Here is a 25,114-nt window from a genome sequence, read left to right as displayed (position 1 = left end):
TAATAACTCCGAAGCAAAGGTTCCCAAATGGTGTGTTTTGGGATTTTGCACAAAAAGTAAGGAATTACATCTTAAATTTTCTATATCAGAACACATCACCAGGCCCTGATTAGTGATGAGGGAAAAAAAAAAAAAAACATCTATTCATGTCCACTTATCATTATCAGGGTTGCAGAGGAGCTGGAGCCTATCACAGCTGCCACAGGGTGACAGACATGGTAAACCCTGTAAAAGTCACCAGTCTAACACAAAGACACACAACCATTCACACTTACGGGAAATTCAGAGTTACCACTTAACCGCACTAACTGCATGTCTTTGGACTGTGGGAGGAAGCAGGAGCACCCGACGAGAACTGACGCAAACACGACAAACATGGAAACTTCACAGACGGTGGAGTCAAACTCAGGACCTTCTTGTTGTAAGGCAACAGTGCTAACCACGATGCCACCATGCTGGTACACAAAAGCACCCAAAGAAAAAAAAACTGGAGATATTACTGTAAAAGCTTCCTGTTTCCACACATGTTATCTTAGTCACCTAGAAACCAAACATCGCTTCTCATCCCTGGCCTACAGTAAGAGAGCACCGGATCTTAATGAGACGCAGAGCCTGTGTGAAAGTTTCTGATACAGAAATGGATGCATGTTACATTAGCGGCGCTCTCTGCAAACTAAAAAGTGTCGTTGGTACCCTGCTCAAAAATCCCTTCATCTGATGCTTCAGATAAAACTGTCACTGATGTCATTCCACAAGACATGGGGGTTGTTTTCTGCAGCTATAAATAGATGCTGTCCTGCTACTCTTCAGTGAGTGAGTACAGATGTTTGGATTTATTGAGTATTTTACTTTTTTCTATTTTATAGTCTATGAGCAAATTTTCATTTTTTTTTATTAAGTTATGTTGTCAGAAATGTGATATTGGGTTTGTTTGTATTGAGTTGGGCTGTTTTCATCTCCACTTCAGTATTCCAGGTGCCATAGTTGTACAACAAGCTACTGACAGGATCACCTTCAACCACCACAACTACCTGATTGTTATACACACATGAATTTTTGTAAGAAAAAATAAAGTATATAAGTGTCTTTTTATTTAATTCCAGAAGCCTCAAAGTCAGTGGGGAAGTTTTAAATGAGTTCTTTGTTCTTTGCAATCAAAAAAGTAAAACGAGTGCAATTTCTTTGTCTTTAATGGGGATTTTATTTTGAAGGGCAACTCTCCTTACCTGTACTTCTGGAGTTTTGGTTCACGTTAAGCAGGTGGACAATAATTCAAGTACATCTGCAATGATTTCTATTATTTTCTGTCAGGTTTTGTCTTCCATTGGTTCATGTTCACATTAACCTTGTGAATATGAACTTTTTTTATCTCTGGCTGTGAGCACCAAAGCCCCACCCACCTGCTTGCAAACCCACTTGTTTGCGAGAGACAACCAATCAGAAGAAAGTTAGCTTAAAGTGAAGCCTTAAAAGCACCGAATGCAACTTCCTGTGTTTAAAACACATTTAAAGCTTTCGAAATTAATTAAAACAGCCAAAAAAATTTAAAGAAACAACCTCGGTCATGATTTCCATATCGTGTTTGTACTGTGTTGAAGACAAATCGACTAAAGTTAAATATGGTAGGGCTGTCTGCATGTCGAACTGTGTAAATGTGTGAAAAAAGTGCTTGGGCAGAGGAAAAAGTACTGGTGTGAATGTGTGCTCAAACTGTAAACAGTGCATTTGTAAATTTGAACCACAAAGGGTACAGTGGGTGATTGTAGCATCCAGTCAGCCATAAGAGGAAGAGGAAATACTGACGGAAAGGAAGACGTTGTAGAACAGCGATTTAAACCATAGCTGAAGGACTCGGGAAGCGACTTTTATCGCCGCCAGCAGCGATAAAAAAAATGCAGCAACAGTTTGTGTTTGCTATGTTAGCTTTTTGTAGATATGTGACTCACAAGGAATATTGTTCGCTCGATTAGTGCTTCATGGCTTTTTAACCACATCATTAATAGTCTTTTCTTCTTTTTATCGTTAAAGACTCAGTTATACAGCAGGGCCTAATAAATGTAATTATAGGTTTTACTGCATCTTTAATATTCTGAACCTCAGTTTTGTTCTTTTAACTTTCACATTTTTAGGTAATTTTTTTTTTATTCTTAGCAACTGCATTTTATTTATTTTGTATTGACGTTACACTTGGGTCTTACACGGCCTCGTTTAAATGGATGTGCAAATCATTTTATAATTTTTACTACGACTCTAAAATGATATGTGACGTTATTAATGTTGGTTAAATGTGATTCATTAAAAACTTTCTAGTAACACACTGCCCACTAGTGGTGAGAGTTTAATTCATAGGTTAAATACAAAAATGTATCTTTAAAGGGGGCGGAGTTAAAATGGGCTGGTAGCTGCACCAAAGCCCAGTAAGAGATAAAAAATAAAGATTATTTTGATTTGGGAATCATGCAGAGACCAACTCCAAGAATAAAACATTAAATTTTACATAAAATAAATAAAAACTCACTTTTAAAACTATAGAAATACCCAAATAAATATCAAGAATATCACAGGTAAAATGTGATAAGATAAAACCCCACAGAAAGCCCTCGTTATGAGTGAGCATCATTTAAACATGAAGGTGGTGATAAAAAAACAAGTTTATTTAAAAATTCGATAACATTTTTTGATAAAAATGTGTCAAAAGTGAGCAGACAGTCCATTCATCAGCAGCCTGGCCAGCAAGCATTCAGACAACATGCTTACGGACGCGTCATGATACAAACAACATCCTCAGGCATCATTTGCAGCATTTCCTGTGTGCCAGGTGAACATGTGGGAGCTGTAGGAAGTTCCTGCAGGTGTCTCTGCTCCTTTGTAAATAAAGCTGCACCGCCTCAGTCCTCTGGTAGGAGGCTGACACGCAGCACATACAGAAGCCTGCTGGTTCACGTTCAGAAACCCGTCAAGAGCTGACGCAGCCGCAGATCGAGTCTGAACGCACGCAGGCGTTTTAAAATCATCGCCTGTGGCGTTTCCTTACAGCTGCTCTGTGTAGTTTGCGGGAAACAGCCCAGTCGATCCTCTCAGCCTGCCTCTCCACCACGACGCATCGGAGTTATCCACCACGTCGATGATGTCACCGGCGGAAAATTCGAGCTCGTCGTCTTCCTCTGCTGTGAATTTGTAGAGCGCCCTCACCTGCAGCGTGGATGGTCTCTGCAGGTGGAAACCAAACAGCGATCAATACCTGACGGACACAGCTGTAGCTGTGAGAATCCTTCACTGGACTGCTTTTTGTGACTTCTGCATTTTAACATTAGCTAAAAAGTCATATTCTGTAACTTGTCTTTAGCAGCCACACATCCCGTGAAATGAAACTTTAAAGTTGACCCAAAATACACTTTTTAAAAACGTTTTCCACCAGAAAACAGATCAAACATCCAGACTGCCAAATACTTCTGTTTCTGTTCCTCTACATCTCAGACAGTGCAGTTTATTGAAACTATGATATATCCTGATACCGATACTCAAAGTTTGTTATTCAAAAATAAGCAAAGTGTGGCTTCATACTGCGACACTTTGAGTGGGTGTAAATTGATTTGACTGCAGTTTTTAACCCTTTAAGACCTACCATAGAACCAAGTCCGCCAGAGCTTATATTATATTTTTACATGCTGTGGAGCCATTTTTGGGAGCATTTCAAGTTGCTATACATCAATACAACCATTACAGCCTAAATTTTAATAATATGTCTGCATTAAGTGCATAGTAATTACATAAACTGCAAAAAAGTGCAATAAACTACAAAAAAATTGAAAATCGTTTTTGTTTTTTAACATATATTTCTAGTTAGAGAAATTTAAGAGGCTCAAAACTGTAAATACAAAAAAGTTGCACAAAATAGTTTCCCACCACAGGAAATTTATTTTGAGTGTCTTCATAGTTTTATTTTTGAAATACACCAATTTTTATATACTGCAGGAAAAACGAAAATAAATATTATAGTGCAAATTTGCAAAAAAGCAGCATATGCATCAAAATAAACTATTTCCAGCAGTGCAATATGAGTCCTAAGCATCCCAGAAATGACACAGAAAGTCATAAAGTCAAACGTAACTTTTAAAAACACCAGTATAGGCTCATAAGGCCTTGATGGTAAAAAAACTACATTTCCGCAAAAATGATGTCACTTCCGGTTTCGGGCAGGTCATGGCGGACATGCGATAGTTCACGCTGATGGACGTAGGAAGTGTTATGAACAGCTGATCGGATCGGCAAAGCGTGTTTCTGGAATATTATGTTTTTGTTGCTGCAAGTGCTTTTTATGCAGTTTTTGCAAAGCTATATGTGGAAGGAAACTGTGACCGAGGACAAGCTGATGGCATAAGATGTAAGTACAACTCCTCCGGTTTCATATGCAAAAAAAATTATTGTGCTAGCTCACGTGGTTGCAGAGCTACCGGGATTTAAAAATAGTTTCGCAAAACGGAGCGTGCCTGCTCTGACCGGTTTTAAAGGGTTAATAGAGCTTAAACGTGTTTGTCACTTCTATGTAAAGGAAGTTCTGAAAAAGAACATTTTCTCAGGACAAAGCAGAGTACATTCACAACGACTGCACAGGATTTAAGGGGATAAGTGGCTGCCAGGAGTGGCTAATCAAACGCTCTTGATTTACTGATCATTGGCGAGGCACAGCACTTCAAAGAAAGCAGAGATTTTAGCTGCTGGTCTGAAATATGCAGGTGCGTGCACGGACTTCCCCCTGAGGTCAGCAATGCTCAGAGAAACAGCTAAAAGCCCAAGAGGCTACATCTTAGACTTTAATATGCTAACTGATACATGTAAAGGTCAAAGTTCACAACAGCACAATTAGAAAAAGACTGAACAAGTGTGGATTGTTTGGAAGGGATGCCAGAAGAAAGACTTTTCATGGCACCATGGCTTAAGTTTGCAAAGTTACATTTGAACAAACAACAAGACATCCATTGTACAGATAAGGCTAAAGTGGAGATGTTTGACCATGATGCACAAAACCAAACACGTTATCGGCACAAACATCTCCTCTGAACACCAAAGTATCGCTGCCTGATAGCTAAAGCTTGGCTCAAACTGAGTCACGCAATGACACGGATGTGTGAATAGCTGAAAGAGAAGAACCGAGGTGCTGCAACGGCCCAGTCAAAGTCCAGACCTCCCCCTGACTGAAATGTGGTGCAACCTTACAGGAGAAGTCGTGCATAAATGAATGCCCGCAAACCTCAATGAACTGAAGCAACTCCGTAAAGACGAGTGGGCTTAATTTTCTCCGCAGCGATGTGAGAGACCGATAAAGTTATACAGAAAACAACAATTCAAGTCGCTGCTGCTAAAGATGGCTCTGCAAGCTCAGTTTTTCACACAACTGTTTATATTTGTCACCATTTATTCCGAGTACTGATATATGTGTCATTATTTTTATTAAAATCTTAAAGCTGTGACCTAGTTTGTTTCATGTTGTCTTATTTGAAGTTTAGAATAAACGCTGATGTCACCTGGCTGAATGCAGTGTATCGACATGATGTTAGCTGGTCTACAGTTTCCTGTGTTTACCACAGCCAGTGAGCATCAAAGCGTGGCGGGGCTGACCTGAGGCAGAGGCAAGGTTTCAGAGGTGCGTCTCAGAGGCTGAGCCGAAGTAGAAGGACTGTTTCTTCCTGTGTGGCCGATCGTATGCGCTCGCGCCTCCAGCTCGGGTCTTCTGCCCTTAAAGCAGAGAGCAACACACACTTTACGTTCCTGCTTTTGCTTATTGTACAACAGAACAATGAGCCGAAACATTATGACCACCCCCGCCTAAAATAGCTTGGTCTCGACTCTTTAAAGGCAAATTAGATTTTGCTTTTCTGTTTCCTGCACTTGGTTTAAAGTTCTGAACCTATTGTTATCTTTGTGGCTAAAACCTTTGCACATTATTTGCTATGAGAGACTTCAGAGCTGAGAGGAAGAAAAGCTGTAGCTCATACCATCGAGCTGGGACTCTGGTCTGAAGATCTGCGTGGAGCCGTGTTGTAAGCTGGTGTTGTACGTTGCTCAGGCAAACTCCCCCTCTTCACCTGCAGGAAGGAAGCCGACAGGAAGAAGATAAGATACAGTTTTGATTTCTATTTATGTTCAGAAATCTAACTTTTTTCATCTTATGCATGATTGATTTTTACAGTGAAAGAGACTTCAAAACAAGAACAACCGCAGGTAATGTAATATGGGTCTGCGTTTAAGCTCCTAAAATAGACTGAAGCAGAAAAGTGCATCTTTATACCTTTATGTAACATCATAAATACAAATGAACAAGTTCTTACAACCGGAACGTCCAGTTTTACCATGAGCTGCTTTCAAATTTGATTGTTTTCAAAGTAAAACACAAACAAGTGCATTACATTCTCAAAAGTATCCCAAAATTTATTGATCTCATCGGTTTCCTTCATCATAGGACCCAACATTACTGAGCTTTCAGTGTAGACGTGAGTGGTTGATCAATGAAGAACTTATTACCAAAGGTTAAACTAACATCCAGCTAACATTTTTTGGTTTCCCTGTCAGTTCAACTCAATTCACTTTTATTTATATGGCACCAAATCACAACAACACTTGCCTCAGGGCAACTGTTGTTGTGCCCTGAGGCAAGTGTTGTATGTGTAATGTGTAATTTTTGTCCAAAATGTATCATTCTTTATTAGATAAACTTCCTTAACTGCTTTATAACACAAACAGAGCAGGTTTCTCCTGTTTTGTCTTCCCTTCATTGGCTTCCTGTTAAATCCAGAATTGAATTCAAAATCCTGCTCCTCACATACAAGGTCTTAAATAATCAGGCCCCATCTTATCTTAATGACCTTGTAGTACCATATCACCCTATTAGAGCACTTCGCTCTTGCTCTGCAGGCCTACTTGTTGTTCCTAGAGTATTTAAAAGTAGAATGGGAGGCAGAGCCTTCAGTTTTCAGGCCCCTCTTCTGTGGAACCAGCTTCCAGTTTGGATTCAGGAGACAGACACTATCTCTACTTTTAAGATTAGGCTTCAAACTTTCCTTTTTGCTAAAGCATATAGTTAGGGCTGGACCAGGTGACCCTGAATCCTCCCTTAGTTGTGCTGCAACAGACGTAGGCTGCCGGGGGATTCCCATGATGCATTGAGTTTTTCCTTTCCAGTCACCTTTCTCACTCACTATGTATTAACAGACCTCTCTGCATCAAATCATATCTGTTATTAATCTCTGTCTCTCTTCCACAGCATGTCTTTTATCCTGTCTTCCTTCTCTCACCCCAACCGGTCGCAGCAGATGGCCGCCCCTCCCTGAGCCTGGTTCTGCCGGAGGTTTCTTCCTGTTAAAAGGGAGTTTTTCCTTCCCACTGTCGCCAAAGTGCTGCTCATAGGGGGTCATATGATTGATGGGTTTTTCTCTGTATCTATGAAGCGCCTTGAGGCGACTTTTGTTGTGATTTGGCGCTATATAAATAAAATTGAATTGAATTGAAAAATATCTAATGAGCCAATCACATGGCAACAAGTGCATGTAGACAACCTGCTGAGGTTCAAACAGAGCATCAGAATATAGTTTGTTGATGTCAGAGAGGAATGACCAGACTGATTCAAGCTGACAGAAAGACAACAGCAATTAAAATCACCACTCATAACAAATTTATGCAGAAAAGCATCTCTGAATGCAAAACACTGCAAACCTTGAAACAGTTGGGATTTGTCTGCAGAAGACCACATCACTGCACGCCACTGCTGTCAGGCAAAAACACGAAACTAAGGCTACGATTTACATGGGCTCACCAACATTTGACACTTAAAGAAAAACTGTGCCCGGTCTAATGAGTTCTGATTTCTGCTGCAATATCCTGATGGTAGGGTCAAACCTGAAAGCATGGATCCATCCTGCCTCATATCAATGGTTCAGACTGGTGGTGATGATGATTTTTATGGCAAACCTTTGGGCCCCTTGGTACCAACTGAGCATCGTTTAAACACCACAGTCCTCTTGAGTATTTTGCTGACCCTGTCCATCCCTTTGTGACCACAGCCTGCCCGTCTTCTGATGGCTGCTTCCTGCAGGGTAACGCGCTAAAGCTCAAATCATCTCAAAGTGGTTCACTGTGCTCAGATGACCTCCACAGTCAACAGATCTCAGTCTAATCGAGCACCTTTGGGATGTGATGCAACTAAAGATTTGCATCATGGATGCACAGCTGACAAATGTGCAGCAGCTGTGTGATGCTATCATGTCAACATGGAGCGAAATTTTTGACGGCGTCCAACCCAGAACTCGGAAATGTGTATGTCCACATATTTTCGTATTTAATAAAAAAAACCTCTACCAACAGAAAGACGCAGAATCCAAAGACTCGAATAAGACATGTAGAAGTTTGCGTGGCACTTTTAGTTTCTCAGGATTATTACAGTTTCCCTCCATCACTTTGATGTGCTCACATTAAACCACCTTCTTAGCTTTCATTTCCTCTTCACACTCTTTTACATGATCAGTCAAGGGGGGCAACTGGTCACAGTTCTGCTTTCTATCAGTAAATCATAAACTAAAAACATACTCTATTATTTTCATGTATTTCCTGCTCACTCTCTGCCTGAACAGGCTTAAAACATTACAGATTTCCTACAGCTTAGCTTTAGTGATAAAGTGATCATTCTGCTTTTTTCAGTGGCTTCAGATAATCCTCCTCGCATGTTCGTTCACATTCAGGTGCTTCATTTTTACAGCATCTCTTCAACATTAACAGGCCTCTATTAATAATAGGGAGGGAGGCATTGTGAAACTGATATCTCTGATTCAGTCTCAGTTTCACCCTGCACCCCTAACACAGTGGCTTAAGTGGTTACGAAGAGGCTTGAACCAAAGCAGCAAATTCTAGAGTGCAACTATGAAGTCTGTGCATGAAAACTGCAATTCCTCTAATGGCCAGTTAAGGCTGCCCCCAAATGTGGGTCCCCATCCGGTCATTAAGTCTGACGTCACTAGCCGTGTCTGGGCCTAAACTCCGCTGCAGGTCCATATATCAAACGATCACTATGGCATTACTGAGAGTTGAAAAACTGTCTAAAGTCTTTCATCTTTAATAAAATGATCAGCATTCTGCTCTACCAGGTGTAACAATTGAGTTTAACATCCAGACATCCATGAAAACGGAATTTATGGCATTTAACGGAGTTAGAAGTTAGCAGGAAGTTAGCTCGCTAGCTTCTATCTAAATACAATATAGCATGTCCTGACTGCGGGGTTTTGGAAACAAATTAAAACGTACAGCTCTGTTATCACTTCCAACATAAATGAAGACAGAAAACTAAACAGCAGTGACGTTTGTAGGGTTACTGAAGTTTGGCTAGCTGGTATATAATGATGTGCTACGTGACCGCTAGCGACACAGCTATGTTAGCATAATATAAACAAGCTAACTTTTTTTCCACTCGATAAAAGTTAACGTGAGTGTTCTCGGTGGTCAGGAACAAATGTAATCGCATGGCAGGATGCTGTAAAAGGACCAAACTTCAGCCAGGAGAACAACTGAGATAATCCATCCACAATACGAGGTTAGTCATTCATATACTGCTGCATGGGCTGGGCTGTAGTTACATCGTATGGTTTTAAAAACTGAGCTTAAATAAATGATTAGCGGTAATAAAAGCCGAGGGAGGTCAACAGTGATCACTGACTGTTTTAGGAGCTTTTTGAGATTAAATAGAAGAAAATAATAATAAATAAAACATTAAACATGTTAACAACACAAAAGCCATATTAAACGCAGACTACTTTAGACCCGGAAGTAGGATTCGTCACGTCATCACTTAACGACCGGATAGAGTCCCATGTCAACAAGTCCAACTTTAGAAGAAATAAACATTTTACAGAGTGGTCAATAAAACAGTTTTGGTCTTTGGGGATAGTTTCTCCATGATACCAACTGTGCATTCAAAGGTAGTTAGTGTTTAAAATTAGCTATAGCTGCCGAGCTACAGTATGGCGTCGGTGACTTTTGGAACATTTCTACAGGAAATAATGTGAGGCTCAGTTAGGACAAGAGAAATTCTCATATTTTATTAGCCTTAACACAATTAGCAGGTACCTCTGAGTCCAGTTTGCTAGCATAACAAACTCATATGTCTAAATATAGAAACTTCTGGCTCCAAAAATCGAGCATGACCGCATCCAGCACACTAACGCTGAGGTTTTTAAATGTCAGCTCTGTAACCTTCATGTGTCATCATGTTTTATACACAGTCTATGATTTGAAGCCAGATGGGGACCCATGTGTGTCGAGTTCTGTCTGCACAGTTTTGTTTTTAGGCTTTTCCAGCTTATCCTACCATCGAAAAACAAAAGCATGCTAGGTTATCGTTGCCCATCTTGGCCCAGGACTTTCTCTGAGAGTTCTTCTAAAGATCAAGAGGTTTAATAGAAGAGTTCAAAAGCTTCTCTGCAATCAACATGTAAAAAGGTTCTTTTGGAAAATGTCATCGTTGGAGTGTTTGGCATTTAGATCATCATCATGGGTTATCAGTTTTATCAGTTATCAGTCATATTTTCAGTTTATTAAAGACCGATTTTCCCTGATTTTGCAGAGCTGGCTTCAAATAGCCTTTGTTAAAAATGTTCTCAGTATGACTAGAAAAAAAATTCTCATTACACTGAAATTTAACACGTCATCTTTTTGCAAATTTATTGTAAAGGTACCTGACACCTGAAATGTGGTTTGACCTTCTGCAATACCACAGAAACTGTCACATCATTTATCCCATTATCTCTGTGTGACACATTACTGTATGTTTGCTGCAAAATGTAAAATTTATAATCAGGTTTTGATTTCTGTAGATATGCTCGAGGCGTTACCGGCTGGGATGGGGAGGGGAACCCTTTGCTGTCGTTGAGGCTGCCATCGTTGAGGTAAATCACCCTGCTTTTAGAGATGGTGTTGGTTTTGTAGAACTCCACCAGCTTGTTGAGGGAGGTGAACTTCTCCTGCCACAGGAAGTACTGGCCTTTGTTGTCCCTCATCACTCTGAAGTGCTGGACGTCATTCTCATGTCTGAGGAGAAGAGATAAAGATTACATCTTTACTATCCATGGCCCACAGACTAAATAACTACTAAACATCAAAAGGTCATTTTTAATTACACAACACTATGTGGATAACATTTCAGGGTCAGAACTAACCACTTCCCCTCAGTGGGAAGTGGCTTCTATTCATTTAACTAAAAAGTAGACTGAACCTTCAGATTCTTGAAGCCTTTCTTGTCCTAATAAGGAACAAAAAATACTTTATTTACAGTTTTTAGACTTAAAGACTCTTGGACTTTATTAAAGAAAGGTTTAAAAAGTGGTAAAACATCAGTTTTTCGCCCCTCATACAGCTTCAGTCTGGCTATACTTTTACACTAATTTGATGAATCACATCCAAAACATCCACTTCTGTCCAGATTTATATGCAGCAAAGACCAAACTGAAGTAAATCAGGTCTTAAAACTGGATTAGAGACAAAGGCTGAAAGGTCTCTCCTTGATCATATCAGACTTCCAAATTGAAACAAATGTGTGATTGTGTAAATGATGTTAACTGAAATAACATTGAGTAAACAGAGTCTTTTGTGGCCCTTTATTATAAAGAGAAAACCTTGATGTACTAATCCTGGTCAGGAGCTCTTATAAAACAGTGCCCTGAAAGAAGGAGTTGAAATTTGTTTAATTTCTTGAGGTTTTTTCTGCTTCTCATTCTTTTCTAAAGCAAATGCGCAAGAACATCTACATAACAGACGACTCCCCGTTTCCTTCATCCCACTGGTTCCTCTCTCCTTATCTGGATTGTCCTCTGCTGGTCGATGCACAAAACTACAACATCAAACAAAAACTCCTTCAGCACATAACTGGGTCAATTTATATAGTGTAAAAAAAGTAATTCTACTCAAGGCACATAACAGGCCTAAGAGCACTTGAAGTGTGGATATTATTTATTTAAAGTGTGACCAGCGTTTTCACCACTATGAATCATACGGTACTGTATGTACAGTGCTTGTGATGTGTTGCTTCGAGCAAATGACAACAAAAATTCAGCCAACACCCAGGAAGCAGCCAATTTATAGTGTAAAACTACCACCCAACTATACAGAGATCATACAGATATCTACAGCAAGTCCCCTAAACTTCAGTTTCTTTCCAAATTATGTTTGGATGACTAAAGCTGAGGCTTTCAAATCTAAGAAAACTCTCCAAACTGTGAAGCACGGTGGTGTTAGCATCATGCTCTGGTGCTAATTTAATGCCAATGGTACATTGCACAACATGGATGTAATAATGAACTTAACTATACAGTTAAAACGTGGGCAAGATTGAGTGCTCCAAGAGAACAATGATCCCAAACACACATTAAAACTGGTTTTGGAACAAATTTGAAGAAACTCTTTCAATTCTTCGAAGAACAAATATCGAGAAATAATTATGCCAGAAGCTACAAAAAGAGTCTGGTCGAGGTGCAACTTGCTAAATGAGATTAAACCAAACATTAGTGTGGCTGAATGTCCCTGTAAGTATACTTTTGAGTCTGTGTGGATTGGAGAAAATCAACAATAAACTTAAACTTGTGCATCCAAATCACATTTATTACAGTTAATAAAGATGTTTCCGGTACAGTTATTCCAATCTGGAAAACGAACAGTTCAAAGAAATCATTAAAAGCCCCAAATCACCAAGACATTGATGCCCGAGCACGAGTGTACGTAAACCTCTGAACACAACTGTATACATTAAAAACCCATGGACAAACTAAAAGACAGCACCTGTTACTGGTTACTGAAAAATTAAAATACATGAGTCTTGAAACCATTTAGGACTGGAGATATTTTGCACGGGTGTTATAAATAACATACGGCACGACAGTCTTTGAAACTGTCCCGGCGGTCCTGTAATCAGAGCGCTAAAAGGAATAATCTGCGCTGGTGGTCTGACAGACAGCGGACACGAGAGGATAAACTGACTTCACCTCTGCCTCACTTGTTTATTCTGCAGCTGCCTTTGGTGATAAAAAATAAGAACCTCCAGCAAAGGAGGAAAGAGCTCAGCGGGCCAGTGTCCTGCAGATTTTAGCTATCACCCTGGGTCAACACACCTTTATCAGATGATTAGTTACTTATCAGGCCTCTGGACAACTTCAAGACCTGTTGAGGAGGTAGCTTAGCTATTTAAAATCAGCTGTGTTGCATCAAAGACGCGTCTAAAACCTGCAGGACTCCGGCCCTCGAGGCCTGGAGTTCCTCACCCCTGATATAAATGAAGTACATAGATTTTGTGTCATTTTATGCTGGAAAAACTATACAGCAGCCTCACATGAATAACTGTGCAGCCTCAATGAAATAAATAAATACATCACCAAAATATTATTTCATTAAAACTGTAAATAAAAAATGTTTTAAATACATAATGAATTAATTAAATTAATTCTCAATCCAAATATCAACTGTGTTTACATTTTCAGAAAACTTTCCCTCTGACCTCTCACCTTGAGGTCGAGGTCACTGAGATTCGAACTCATCCAAGATTTTCAGTAGATACACCGATGGTATCGGTCGCTTTAATCTCCAGTTATCGCATTCACAAACTCTGGTGTCCATGTCGCCTAGCTGGCTACCCGCCCACCCAGCAGGGTGACGACAATACGCCATCAGGCTTTTATGGCTGACGCGTAAAAAGGCAGTAAAGTACTCAGTGAAGCTGTGCACAAGTGTCGCCAAGTGTCAGACGTTATCAACCTGCCGTCTCACTCTGAGCTGTCCTCCAGTCCTGACTGTACTTGTCACGCAGGAACGAGCAAGTATGAAAACTCAAACTCTTTATACTTAGTATGAAACAAACACTGACCAAAAGCAAAGCAAGGCTTTGACTACAGCAGCTTTAGTCCCGCCCGCTGACTTTGGTGCTGCGGTTAAAGATAAAATAAATTCATGCAGCACAGCATGCAGTACCATAGTAACCACAGTGAATAAGATTTTGACTAAATAAATCCACAATTAATTAATTACACTTTTAATTAACTGTTTGTTTATGTATTTATTTCATTTTGACACTTTTGGTGCTACGTCTATGTTGGATGCACATAAAGCACAGCTCTAAAGGATACTCTGTTTTATTTGTGTGTGTTACTCTGATTTATGAGGTTAAGCTACAAAATTAACCTCATATTGTATTGAAAAAAGACTTAAGTATTAAATAAGACCTGAAACTAGCAACTGAGACCATGAACTCATCAAAAACATGTTCACTAGAGTTACAGTTTAAGTGACAAGTATGGTTATTTTTTTCATTAGCTCGTCTTTTCGCAAACAGACGAGTCTCCCTCTGCTGGCTGGGAGAAATAATGCAGATATAACGTACTTTTATATTAATCCGATTGGCCTGTTTCATGGGAACTGTAGTTGGACCAAAGAGACAGTTTTGAAAGTGTATAGCCGGTGATGGTTCAAACCAAAACAGTTACCAGGAGCAGTGGGGGTTGTGGGATAGGTTAACGGAGTCACTGTAACACTTTAAGATCCGAAGTATTTGCAAGTCCCCATATAAATCTTCTTTACATAGTGAATACGCATCTGTTTTTAAGGACAGTGTGGTCAAACAAACTCTCGGTGTTGTGATGGTGCCATCCATTGCAAAATCTTGGTGTTTATTAGTTACCAAAGTTGGAAAAAGGAAGTTTGGTTTCAACTGAAACCCAAGATTCGGCATTTTTGAATGAGAGTGAAACTGGTCACTACCACTGTCCATTCACGTGACACTCAAACAGCACACAGAGCTGGAAGTTTAGCTTGAAACCATAAACTATTAATAAAATAGACGTAGCATCATCACCCACTGGTTTCTGGACATATTATTTTGAGTTACGGTTTTTACAATGTTAGTTTCTTAGACCATATTTAGAAGGTGTACTGTTAAGTTATCATTTAACAGTATTTGGAGATTGACTCTCACTTGGAGCCAGCCGCTTGGTAGAAACATAACAGAAACAAAACTTTAGCATCTTCCCTTCGCTTACATGACACATAAAACCGGTCAATACGAGACACCAGCAGACTTTCACTGCTGAGCCGAATGAAAAACTTTGTGATTGATTTTTATAGCACAATTTTTATAACACATTACATGGTGCAAGTAGTATTTTTTTTTTCTTGAATTAATCATTAAAAATCAAGTAAATGTCAAAGAAGAGCAGAAAGGTAATCAGAAATCCAAAGTGATGTTTTCGATTGTCTCATTTTATCCAAATTCAAAGACGTTCAGTTTACATTTTTAAAGAAAAAGAAGCTAAAACATCAGGTTATGTGATGAGTTCTTCTTGAAAAACAACACCATTTGGTTCTGGATCTGGATCTAGCCCTGTCTGGTCTATATGCGTAATGTAAAAATATTTCTTTACTGTTTTATGAACTAAAAGAACGGATATCCAGTTTGATGCTGGTTGAAGACGCTGACGTACTAATATGCCTAGCATGCTGTCAAAGAGCTGAACAAACAGAATAAGTGACTCGGTAATATTCTATAATTTACTTCCCCTTTAACTGTCAAACCAGATGTTGACTAAGCATAGTTAAACATGCTGAACATCAGCAGCACGTAGGCACGCTAAAGAACACATTTAGCTTCAGCATAAATATAACTGTGAGCCAAACTTTAAGACTTCCCATTGCTTTACTCACTTGACAGAAATGGAGAAATCCCCCAGGGAGGTTTGGCACCCTCGGATCAGAAACTCCCCGACAGTTTTGGACTTGAGGATGTCCTCTGCAGCACTGCGACTGGCGTCCTCCTTAAACCACCTGCACACAGAGACCACAATGCTGCTGGTTATCTAAATTAAGTCACTCACACTCGTGCACAAAGCGGCCAGGAATCGTTACAAAAGTTTAAAACCAAGAATGAACCAATGTTGCTTTATTTACCCTTTATTCATACCTGTAATCCCACTGAGGCTTAATGTCTCACTCACAACAATAAAAAAAGCTAAAACTGCCTAAATCTTTTGGTTTGTTTATACTGCTGCTTTTTTATGTTAGCCCGAGTTAGGGTTATGCTCTGTTTTAGCCAATCAGCCATAGTTTCACAAACAACAAAACCTTTCAAATGGTAAATGGACTGGTTCTTATATAGCGTTTTTCTACTCGTCTGAGCACTCAAAGCGCTTTACACAACGTGTGCATTCACCCATTCACACCCATTTGCACAAGCACATTTTTCATACATTCATACTCCGATGGATGCATCGGAGAGAGTATTTGGCATGCAGACTAGGGGAAGCCAGGAATCGAACCACCAACCTCCCAATCAGTAGATGACCTGCTCTACCACCTGAGCTACAGCATGAAGTCTCTTACACGCCGTTTGGCCTAAACTATCCTGTACGAATAAATTTCCCTGGGTTAAGCCAAACATTTCATACAAGAGTTGATGTGAACCCAACTCTAACCCTACTACAAGCTCTCACAGCAGTTTGTGCAAAAATTATGACACTTAACTGAATTAATTTGTGTTTCTCGACACTGATTTTAACCTTATTTTCACTTCTTTTCCACCAGGCCCCTCGCTCCGCCTCTGTTGTTTCATGTCAGTGCGCACATACTGAAGATTTTCCACTCAAAGGGTAAAAGCATTGGCATCGTGAGTCAATTTGCAGCTCACGCCTCAGTTCAAGACCCCCACAAAGAAACGATTTTTACACATCCATTGGATTTTCAAAAGATATCTGTTTGTAGTTCAAGGCTGTAGGTCCCTCCCTTACCCCGGAATCTGGAAATCGATGTAGTTATGTGGTACATATCCTTCCCGTCCGTTCATCTCCGCCTTACACCAATCACCTTCAACTTTTATAATCTGTTCAAAAGCAAAAACAAAACGTGTCAAGCCGGGGGAAATGGAAAACATGCCTTCATTATCTAATCATATACTGACCTTTAGTAAATCACCCTTTCTGAAGCTGAGCTCCTCGTCCTCTGTTGCGATAAAGTCATATTTTCCTGAGGCTTCCATTGAGGTCAGAAGAAGTTTCAGGGAGGTTTAGAAGAACGTGAAGAAGAAGTGGCAAAGGGCTTTTTCTGCAGGGACAAACACCAACAAGTTATGATTTACATTCCAGATTGTAAAAATACAGCTGACAGCAGTGAAACTTGAACATGCAAATCAGATAACAGCATTTTATTTAAACTGATAGTGTGGTATGTGTCTGTCGGAAGCCACAAGAGCTCAAGCTGTTGTAAATGCAAATGTTAGTTATTATGCTTCCATCACCATATACTTATGTTTGGACTACAAGAGAAACTCTAATGATACGTATTTTATTGTATAATAGGTTTCAGTGTGCACCCTCTGATGGAACGAACCATTCAGTCTCGTAGTGCCGAAGTATTTTTAGCCTTTTGTGCTAATGAACTCAATATTTCTTATGAGACATTTGAAATCACCATGTTGGGCTCTGGTATACTTATACACAGCTCGTAATTTATAGGACATGGAAAGGAAGGACAAGGGAATGACATGCAAGGAGTAAACAGGAACTGGAAAACTTCATTTGTCGTCCATTTTTACATTATGGAGAGACACAGACGCCACTTCTCCATTCCCTGCAGTTTATTTAAACGTATACAGAAAGGATGAGAAGACAGGGGTCGACGCAGTGTTAGAGAAAATGCAATTCTCCAATGAAGGAGCTCTAAAACGTGGATCTAATGTTAAGGGTCTGAATCCCATGACAGCAGTTATCATCACGGCTAGTTATTTTATTTTCCCACCAATGTGAATAAAACCTTCACTTGTTTGTGGTTACAAAGTGAAGGATGTGGTAAGCTTTCGTGAAAAAGCTGGCTCTATCGTTGCAGCTGTAGAGCACTTTGCAACCTTACACTGTTCTGACAAGAGACACAGAGCTGCATAACGCCCGATATTGATATTAACCTAGCAAACAAATGCCACCTGTTAAACCACACAGGCCTAAAATAAACTTTAACCCTTATAATGGTTTTTATCTTTAATAATTAACAGATGTCTGAAACCTGACTCAAATTCAGATGTAAAAAACTTTAGTTCCTGTTAATTAGACTAGTTATCCCAGGCCAGCGGTACTTTTGCAGGTGCCAGGGAAGTATGTAAAAGCCAATATAGAGGAGCTAGGTAACCTGAAGAAACACACAAAAAGGTGTAGCTAAAACAGTGAATAAACAGTTTAAAGTTGACTAGATTAATCATTGTAAATTCTGGGATTAACAGCTAAAGTAATCCAATGAAAGCCAAAGACTGCCAGCTACATTTGGCTGATAAAAAACAGGAATTAACATTTTAAGTAGTCAGCTAAAAGTGACGAAAAAACCTGAAAATAAGTGTAGCTAAAGTAAGGAATTTTAAAAAAGTACAATTGTTGGATTAAATGCTGAATTAGTTCTTTTGAAGTCAAGGATTAACAGCCAAAATAGTTAGATAACAATCCAGGACTAAAAGCTGAATTATTTACCTAAAAGTTATGATTAATATATGAATTAGACAAAAACAAAACAGGGCTTAACATCTTAATTAGCCATATCAAAATCCTGGATTAGCAGTTGCTTTACTCAACAGAACGTCATGGAACAGCTAAAGCATTAGGGGTGGGGGAAAAAATCGATTCTGTGTAGTATCGTGATACTTTGTTTGCTAATAATGTATCGATACAGGGGCAGCAGAAATCGATATTTTGTTACAAAAAAAGTTTTTGTGGACTGGAACAAGCTCTGACTTCAGAGCATGTTGATCAGCTCCTTTTTCTGAGTAAGAATCCTGACATTCCTTCACTGTCCAAATGTGTTTAACTTTCTTTTTGGCAGCAATAAACATGACAGTTTACTTATTTTAATTTAAGACATGTTTTATTTTAATTAAGTTTAAAACTTTTTTATTTAATGTAAAATTATATTTTGTTTTAATTTACTTTCAAATTCTTCAGTTGCTGAAGGGGCTGCATAGTTTTCATAAACTGCATAGTTCAGAATAGCTATAATTGTACCAGATGGTTGATTCAGTTAAGTTGGACTAGACTGTAATACAAACCGTTCAGTTTGTCAACAATCAAACTGAAATGAGAGAAAGACTGAGTGTGAGACTTTGATATTAGATAAAATGAATATTGATAAAGTTTACCTTTATGTACAGAATCTGAATATCGCAAAATATTTTTAAAAATTGCAATAATATCGTATCGTGGGATGTATGGTGATTCCCACCTCTATAAAGCATCCCAGTATAAATCAGGGATTAACTGCTGAATTAATCACACAGATTCATCAGTTAATTCAAAACACAGGATGGTAATAAGAAGATAATAACAGATTCGTATAGCACCTTTCAAAAATCCAAGGACACTATACAAACATTTGGTTAAAGTCATGGATTAACAGTTGAATTGTGTTGCATTAAAAATGACAGATTAACAGTTAAAATATTTAATATTTAATTAGTTGTATCGCAGAGCACAGTGCACTGCGTCATATTATAATAGTTTTATTACACAACGCATAACGGTTAGACATGGAAATTGTGAAACAAGGGAGGCGGGGGGTCCTGTACTTGGGTGGTAGCTGAGGAGTCACGTGACACATTTCTCAGTGATGTATGCACGTAACAGAATACGCAAACCGTTATGACGTAACTGAAAAAGTAACAGTAAAACATTTGTTGAGCTACAAAGTGCTGTGATGTCACACAAAGCCGCATCTGAATTTTTAGATTATTTTTCACATGAATCTCATGCGTCACACAGTCTGATAATGTAGATCAGATAACAACAGTATGAGAAAAGAAACAGCATAATTAATCATAGCAACAGATAAAAGTAATGCACGAATAACCCAGATTTTAAAAAATGGCAAATGATGATTGAAATCAACAAGAGTGCAGAAAAAAAGAGAACTGTATGATTTTATTTGTAGGTTTACTTGATCCGAAAAGAAAACAAGTTTTGTGGAATTCATTTATGTCACAAGTAACTGACATTAAAGGTGTCACTAGCTGAAAGTCAAAGGATTTCTCAGTTGGCAGCTTCGGCTCGTCTGTTCTCGCACTTCTTCCTCTCTCTCATACCCTTGGGAGGAGATAAGAGGAAGAGTTGCAAGTGATGGAAAAGTACCCTAAACTTCTTCTCATGTGTTGTTGTATTAGGTCTGTTAGTTCAGTTAATGCCTTGTTTAGTTTTCATCATTTTAAAAGACCCTGTTATTGATTTCTTTTTTATAAAATATCTGAATTGTTTTAGATTAAAAGCCTCAGTTTATTACGTCACAACTCATAAGTCATCTTTGCAAGCCTTGCTGCTTATATGCCAACTGAAAAAGACAAATAACTGCGAAACAATAGCTAAAAGTCACAGGATAGCAGTAAAAACTGCAAATCCCATTTTAATGATTGAAATGGTTAACTAAAAGCTATGAAATATAAGATGAAGTCCTTTAAGGATATGGGTAAACAGTTTACATCCATCGATAAAAAGTCACAGATTTAGACCTGAAATGATGAGCTTAAGGTTATGGACCAGTCCTTGAAAGATTTGGATACAAACAACAGATTAAAACTTGCAATGGTAGCTACAACACAATCGTTCAAACTAAGTAATGAATAAGCAGTAATGTGCAAACAGTAAACTAAAATCTGTTCTATCTCATTGTGTATTCAGTATCAGTGCGGGTTTAGATTACACAACAGTAACCAAAGGTTGTCAGCTGAAACTGCTAAAAATTGTGAATTACCAGTTGAAAAACTCTTCTTTCAGTAATAAGTAAAGAGTTGCGATGGATAAAACTCACAGACAAATAGTTGAAACCTTTGGATTGACAGCTGATCACAGCCACAGATCAGACGAGCGGTGAAACATCTTCAAGAAACTTAAACAAGTCCACTCGCTTTCTTTCCAAGCTCCTTAGACTAAAGTTGAAAGATTTCTCTTTTATTATTGGTATTGGGTAAATATTTAAAGTGGCTAAAAAAACAACAAAAAGTGGACACGTAAATATAAACACTGTACCTCTGCTGCTCTGTAGTTCCTGCTGCAAATACAAGCTTGATGCTGCCTATTAAACAGATTTTTGTATATGTTTTAATGAAATATTCAGAACAACACCGACAGTGTGGCAATGAGGGCTGCTTTAGTGAACCTGACGTGCTGATTTCAGACAAAATAATTTATTTCTTTTTTAATACAAATGGTTAAAAGGATTTTTAAACACAGAATAAACCAGGTGAGTTAAGATTAAAGTTCATGAAGACTCATTTTAGTTAATCAAACTAACTGTCCATTAAAACAAATAACAGGTGCAATTCAAGCTGTTTTTAAAGCAGGCTGCAGCTTCAGGAAACCCCCTTGTTATGTGCTGCACAGCTGAAACACTGACCAGGATGCAGCCAGGGCTTTGTGGTTAGAGTTTGCTAGTACAGTTTCAAACATGCCTTAAAAGCATTTCTGTACTCTTTTATTTAGACCATCAAAGTTGTCGTCTCTGCTGTATCCAGTTTGGTCATGGTTTACGAGACTGATTCATCTGGGGATTATTTTCTCAATTAGTCTGAATTTATGTGGCCTAAAAATGTTTCAAATGCCATGTTTTGCCAAAAAATTACATTATTTAGTACTAAAGAGGGAAAAAAGAAGCATTTCAGAGCCTCAAACTCAGTAACTCCAGCTGCCACAAGCATTAAATGTTTCCATATCTGAGGCTTAAACTGGAGGAATCCCAGCATGTTGTGCTTAAAAATAACACTCGATTGCTGATCTGAGTTAGTTTAGAACTTAATTAGTGTCCTTTTCAGCATATCCACCAAGTACTAAAAGCAAACAGAAGGCTGCACGCATTTGTTCAGTGGTACTAGCAACCAACTGCAACTTTCAGAAGCGTCTTTCTCATGTTGATGCACCTGCATCATAAACTGCCTCTGTGCAGCGACACATGCAAATGCAAGAGTTCAGACCGGTGCTCTGAAACTTCTTAGATTTCACCAGCAGTGCAGAAGTCACTGACATCTTTCTCTGAATTAAAAGTTTCAAAAAAATAAAGCTTTAACTTTGCTGGGATGGTAATGAAGCAAATATATCACTGGCTTTTGATCTGTCAGGAATCCTGATGGGTTCTGTCATCACAATCATCCTCAGTGACGAGGAAAACAAACAAAATCTTTTTTATAATCTAAAATTTTAGGGCAGAAATTTGCTGCTTTAAGCTTCTCAGACGTAGATGTTGGGTCAACACTACTTTCATATTTATAATGGTTTTCCTCAGCATTGCTTGTTGTGTGCCCCGTAAATAAAAATGACTTGGGAGAAATGACATGCTGCTCAGAAATCCTTTATACTCTACAGAAAATGCCACTAAAGTACAATTTACGCATTTTTAAAACTGTCGCACATCATGATCAGTGTTTCAAAAGGGTCAAAATGTAAAACATGAATTTGTTAACCCAACATATGCAACAGTGGATATTAAGGAGTTCAACATGTAGACATGTAGAGAAAGAGCACACAGCGTACAATCGTTACAGGTGGGAAAACTCCAAGTAAAACCAGACACAACAATATTAAAATCGTTCACTAAATCTAGTGTAGAAGCATTATTAGCTAACCCAGGAATATGTTCCCTGTAACAGGATGCATCAGATATATAAGCAGTTGTTCATTTAAGCTCGCTTTTAGTCTTTTTTTCATCATTTTTAGGAGCCAAAACTAAAAAAACATCAAAAAAGCTGTTTTGTGTCACTTTCTTTTGCTTTTTATATTAAATAAATGAGTGTTTTACATCAAAATTCATATACGTATTTAGATTAAACTCTTTAGCTGAACCGCTTAAATTTTAGTTTCCACGTGGCGCAGTATCTGTTTATCTGAGGCTCGTGAGTAAAATTCAAAATAAATTAGAAAAATAAATAAAATGTAAATGTGAAATTTCCTAGTCCAAAGTGGCACCTGGGGCCTGTCTAAACTGGGGATGTAGCTTTGATACTAATCCAGTACTGACTGGGTAAGCTGGGTCATTCATACGTCATAACAAAGCACTGAGGAAGCTAACAGGTAACAAGGTGCTTCACGCTCGTGACGCCGCCTTTTTTGTATGTTTGCCAAACATAACGTAACCACAAAAGACCTGAGTCACTATTTTTCGCTCGCTGGGAAACTTTTATTGCACTTCCAGTAAAATAACTCGATTGACATGATTTCACCTTAGTTATCTCTGTCTGCTCCACTCCGTGTGCTCTCGCAGCGGCACTGAGAGCAAGGACAAGCCAAACTAGAATGACCATTTCAAATATCACTAAACACTTTTAATCGGTTTTATATTGGCCCCGTTTCCAGTGAGGACTACAGCTCATTAATGTAACCCTGCTATCAGATGGTAACTGTCATCAGCAGACACCCAAAGTTGAGGTGTGATTGTCAGAATGGGAACAGGAACAGGTGGATCAATGATTTGGGAAAAAACATCATCAAGTTTATGGAAGTTTAATTAGCTGTAAACACTGTGATTACATTACAACTTCTCTATAAATGTTCTCATTTGTCAACGCTTCATACGTTCGTTATTTAACCGTTTTTAACTTTTCAAAGGGCCTCTGTGTTTTCCTTTGATGAATTAGCAACTAATACTTAAAAAATTAGAATTTTAATAGCTTTCTTAAAAGCAGAACATGATGCAAAATTGCCTAATACACCTGAAGCCACTTTTATGACCCAATAGTAAAAAGCAGCATATAACTGAATTAACAACTGTTCCTTTCATTTTTCATCTGGATGTTCTGTTGGATTCACATTCCACACTTGAAGAAACAGAATTTATTCCACTTTTAGTCTATTTGTCAAATAGACTAAAAGTGGCTCCTGATGCTCATTCTTTCAGCACAGGCTTCGTGCAGTGTTTGCAGAGGAGGATGTGACCACCACAGCTCGATTAGAGGAGATGGAACAGGCCTCTAACATGAGGTCTGACCCAACTGCAGCCACAGAAGCAGCTGTTCACAAGTCTGATGAATTAATGTCAGTTATGAACTAAGTACACGCAGGCCCTCTCTTTTTCTCACCAACAATAGCTTTTATAACCACTTCCCCAAAGCTGGGGGTACTCTAAGCATGCAAAATGGGGAACAAACAACCCGATTCAAACAGATCTGAGAAACAGGCCGAAAATGCGAGAAATTCTTACTTCAGGCGTGAAGATCTGCCATGAGATTACTGCCACTGACGAATAACCAGAAGATGTCAGAGCCTCAAGTGGAGTTCAGCCTTAATTAATGAATTGAACTGAATTTAAAAGGCTGAAAGAACGAGCTGTTGGGTTTTATTTGCGGGAATCTGTTTATATTAAATTAAAAGAGACACATTTTGCTTTTCAGCGACTAACATGAGAGATGGAGAAGTGAGAAACTGAGAAAAAGAGGAAGAGCAGTGAGCAGGAGGTGACCTGAGTCTTTTTAACAGACAGCTTTTGCTTTGAATATTTCTGATATGTATAGTGGTTCGGCTTACCTTTCCTCCCCTCTGGAGTCGACTCAAACTTTAGACGAGCTTATTCTAAGCCTGCCCGCTTCTCCCTGCGCAGTTTGAGCGCAGCAGCATATTTTAAACTTTTTTAAAATGCGGGGAAAATTTTATTAAAGTCCTGTTTCTGTGCTGAATGAAGTTTTCCCGACGGGTCAGTAGAGTGAATGAAGTCGACTGAGGACGGAAGATAAACACGCTCAGCGTTCGTCTGCAGTCTGCGGTCTTCGCTCTGCTGCTGCAGCTGCACCAAGAGCGACGCCTTCCCTCCGACTTCAGTCCACCTTATCAAAATAAAAGCCACGGGTTCCGCTGTGTCTTCTCTCTGTGTGGTTTTTTATTGTTTATTAGAGCCCAACATTAAACCAATGAGCTATTGTTATTATTATTAGTAGTAGTAGTATTTAGTAGTTATCAGGGCAGATCAGCTGCCTCCTTCACCACGTCCCCATTTTCCTTCTGTCACCCCAACCAGTCGCAGCAGATGGCCCCGCCCCTCCCTGAGCCTGGTTCTGCTGGAGGTTTCTTCCTGTTAAAAGGGAGTTTTTCCTTCCACTGTC

The 25,114-nt window shown here is 38.9% G+C and overlaps 1 protein-coding gene across 2 annotated transcripts; it reads right to left on the bottom strand.

The window, feature by feature from the left end:
- Window positions 1-126: 126 nt before the first annotated feature.
- Window positions 127-25,028, bottom strand: grap2a (GRB2 related adaptor protein 2a). Of its 2 annotated transcripts, XM_085156964.1 has the most exons (9): window positions 24,543-25,028; window positions 24,220-24,299; window positions 16,970-17,112; window positions 16,800-16,891; window positions 15,721-15,840; window positions 10,875-11,070; window positions 5,997-6,086; window positions 5,620-5,736; window positions 127-3,210 (listed from the first exon to the last, which is right to left on the bottom strand). In XM_085156964.1, exons 3-9 carry the CDS (start codon window positions 17,045-17,047, stop codon window positions 3,031-3,033), a joined length of 873 nt encoding a protein of 290 aa, XP_085013090.1. In that variant the 5' UTR covers window positions 17,048-17,112; window positions 24,220-24,299; window positions 24,543-25,028; the 3' UTR covers window positions 127-3,030. The 2 variants fall into 2 exon arrangements, with proteins under 2 accessions (XP_085013090.1, XP_085013089.1); XM_085156963.1 differs by lacking the exon at window positions 24,220-24,299 and having other exon boundaries at window positions 24,543-25,019.
- Window positions 25,029-25,114: the final 86 nt, after the last annotated feature.

Source organism: Neolamprologus multifasciatus, chromosome 4, assembly GCF_963576455.1.
Source record: "Neolamprologus multifasciatus chromosome 4, fNeoMul1.2, whole genome shotgun sequence".
In the NCBI taxonomy this organism is placed as follows: Eukaryota; Metazoa; Chordata; class Actinopteri; order Cichliformes; family Cichlidae; genus Neolamprologus; species Neolamprologus multifasciatus.
This window is presented reverse-complemented; position numbering and strand designations above follow the sequence as displayed.

Excerpts from the sequence above, each read along its gene's own strand:
- grap2a (XM_085156964.1), bottom strand. The coding sequence starts at position 17,047 with ATGGAAGCCTCAGGAAAATATGACTTTATCGCAACAGAGGACGAGGAG. Across the intron at positions 11,071-15,720 it reads GATTTCTCCATTTCTGTCAA|ACATGAGAATGACGTCCAGC; the intron begins GTGAGTAAAGCA and ends TCTTCTCCTCAG. Across the intron at positions 5,737-5,996 it reads ACCAGAGTCCCAGCTCGATG|GGCAGAAGACCCGAGCTGGA; the intron begins GTATGAGCTACA and ends CTCTGCTTTAAG.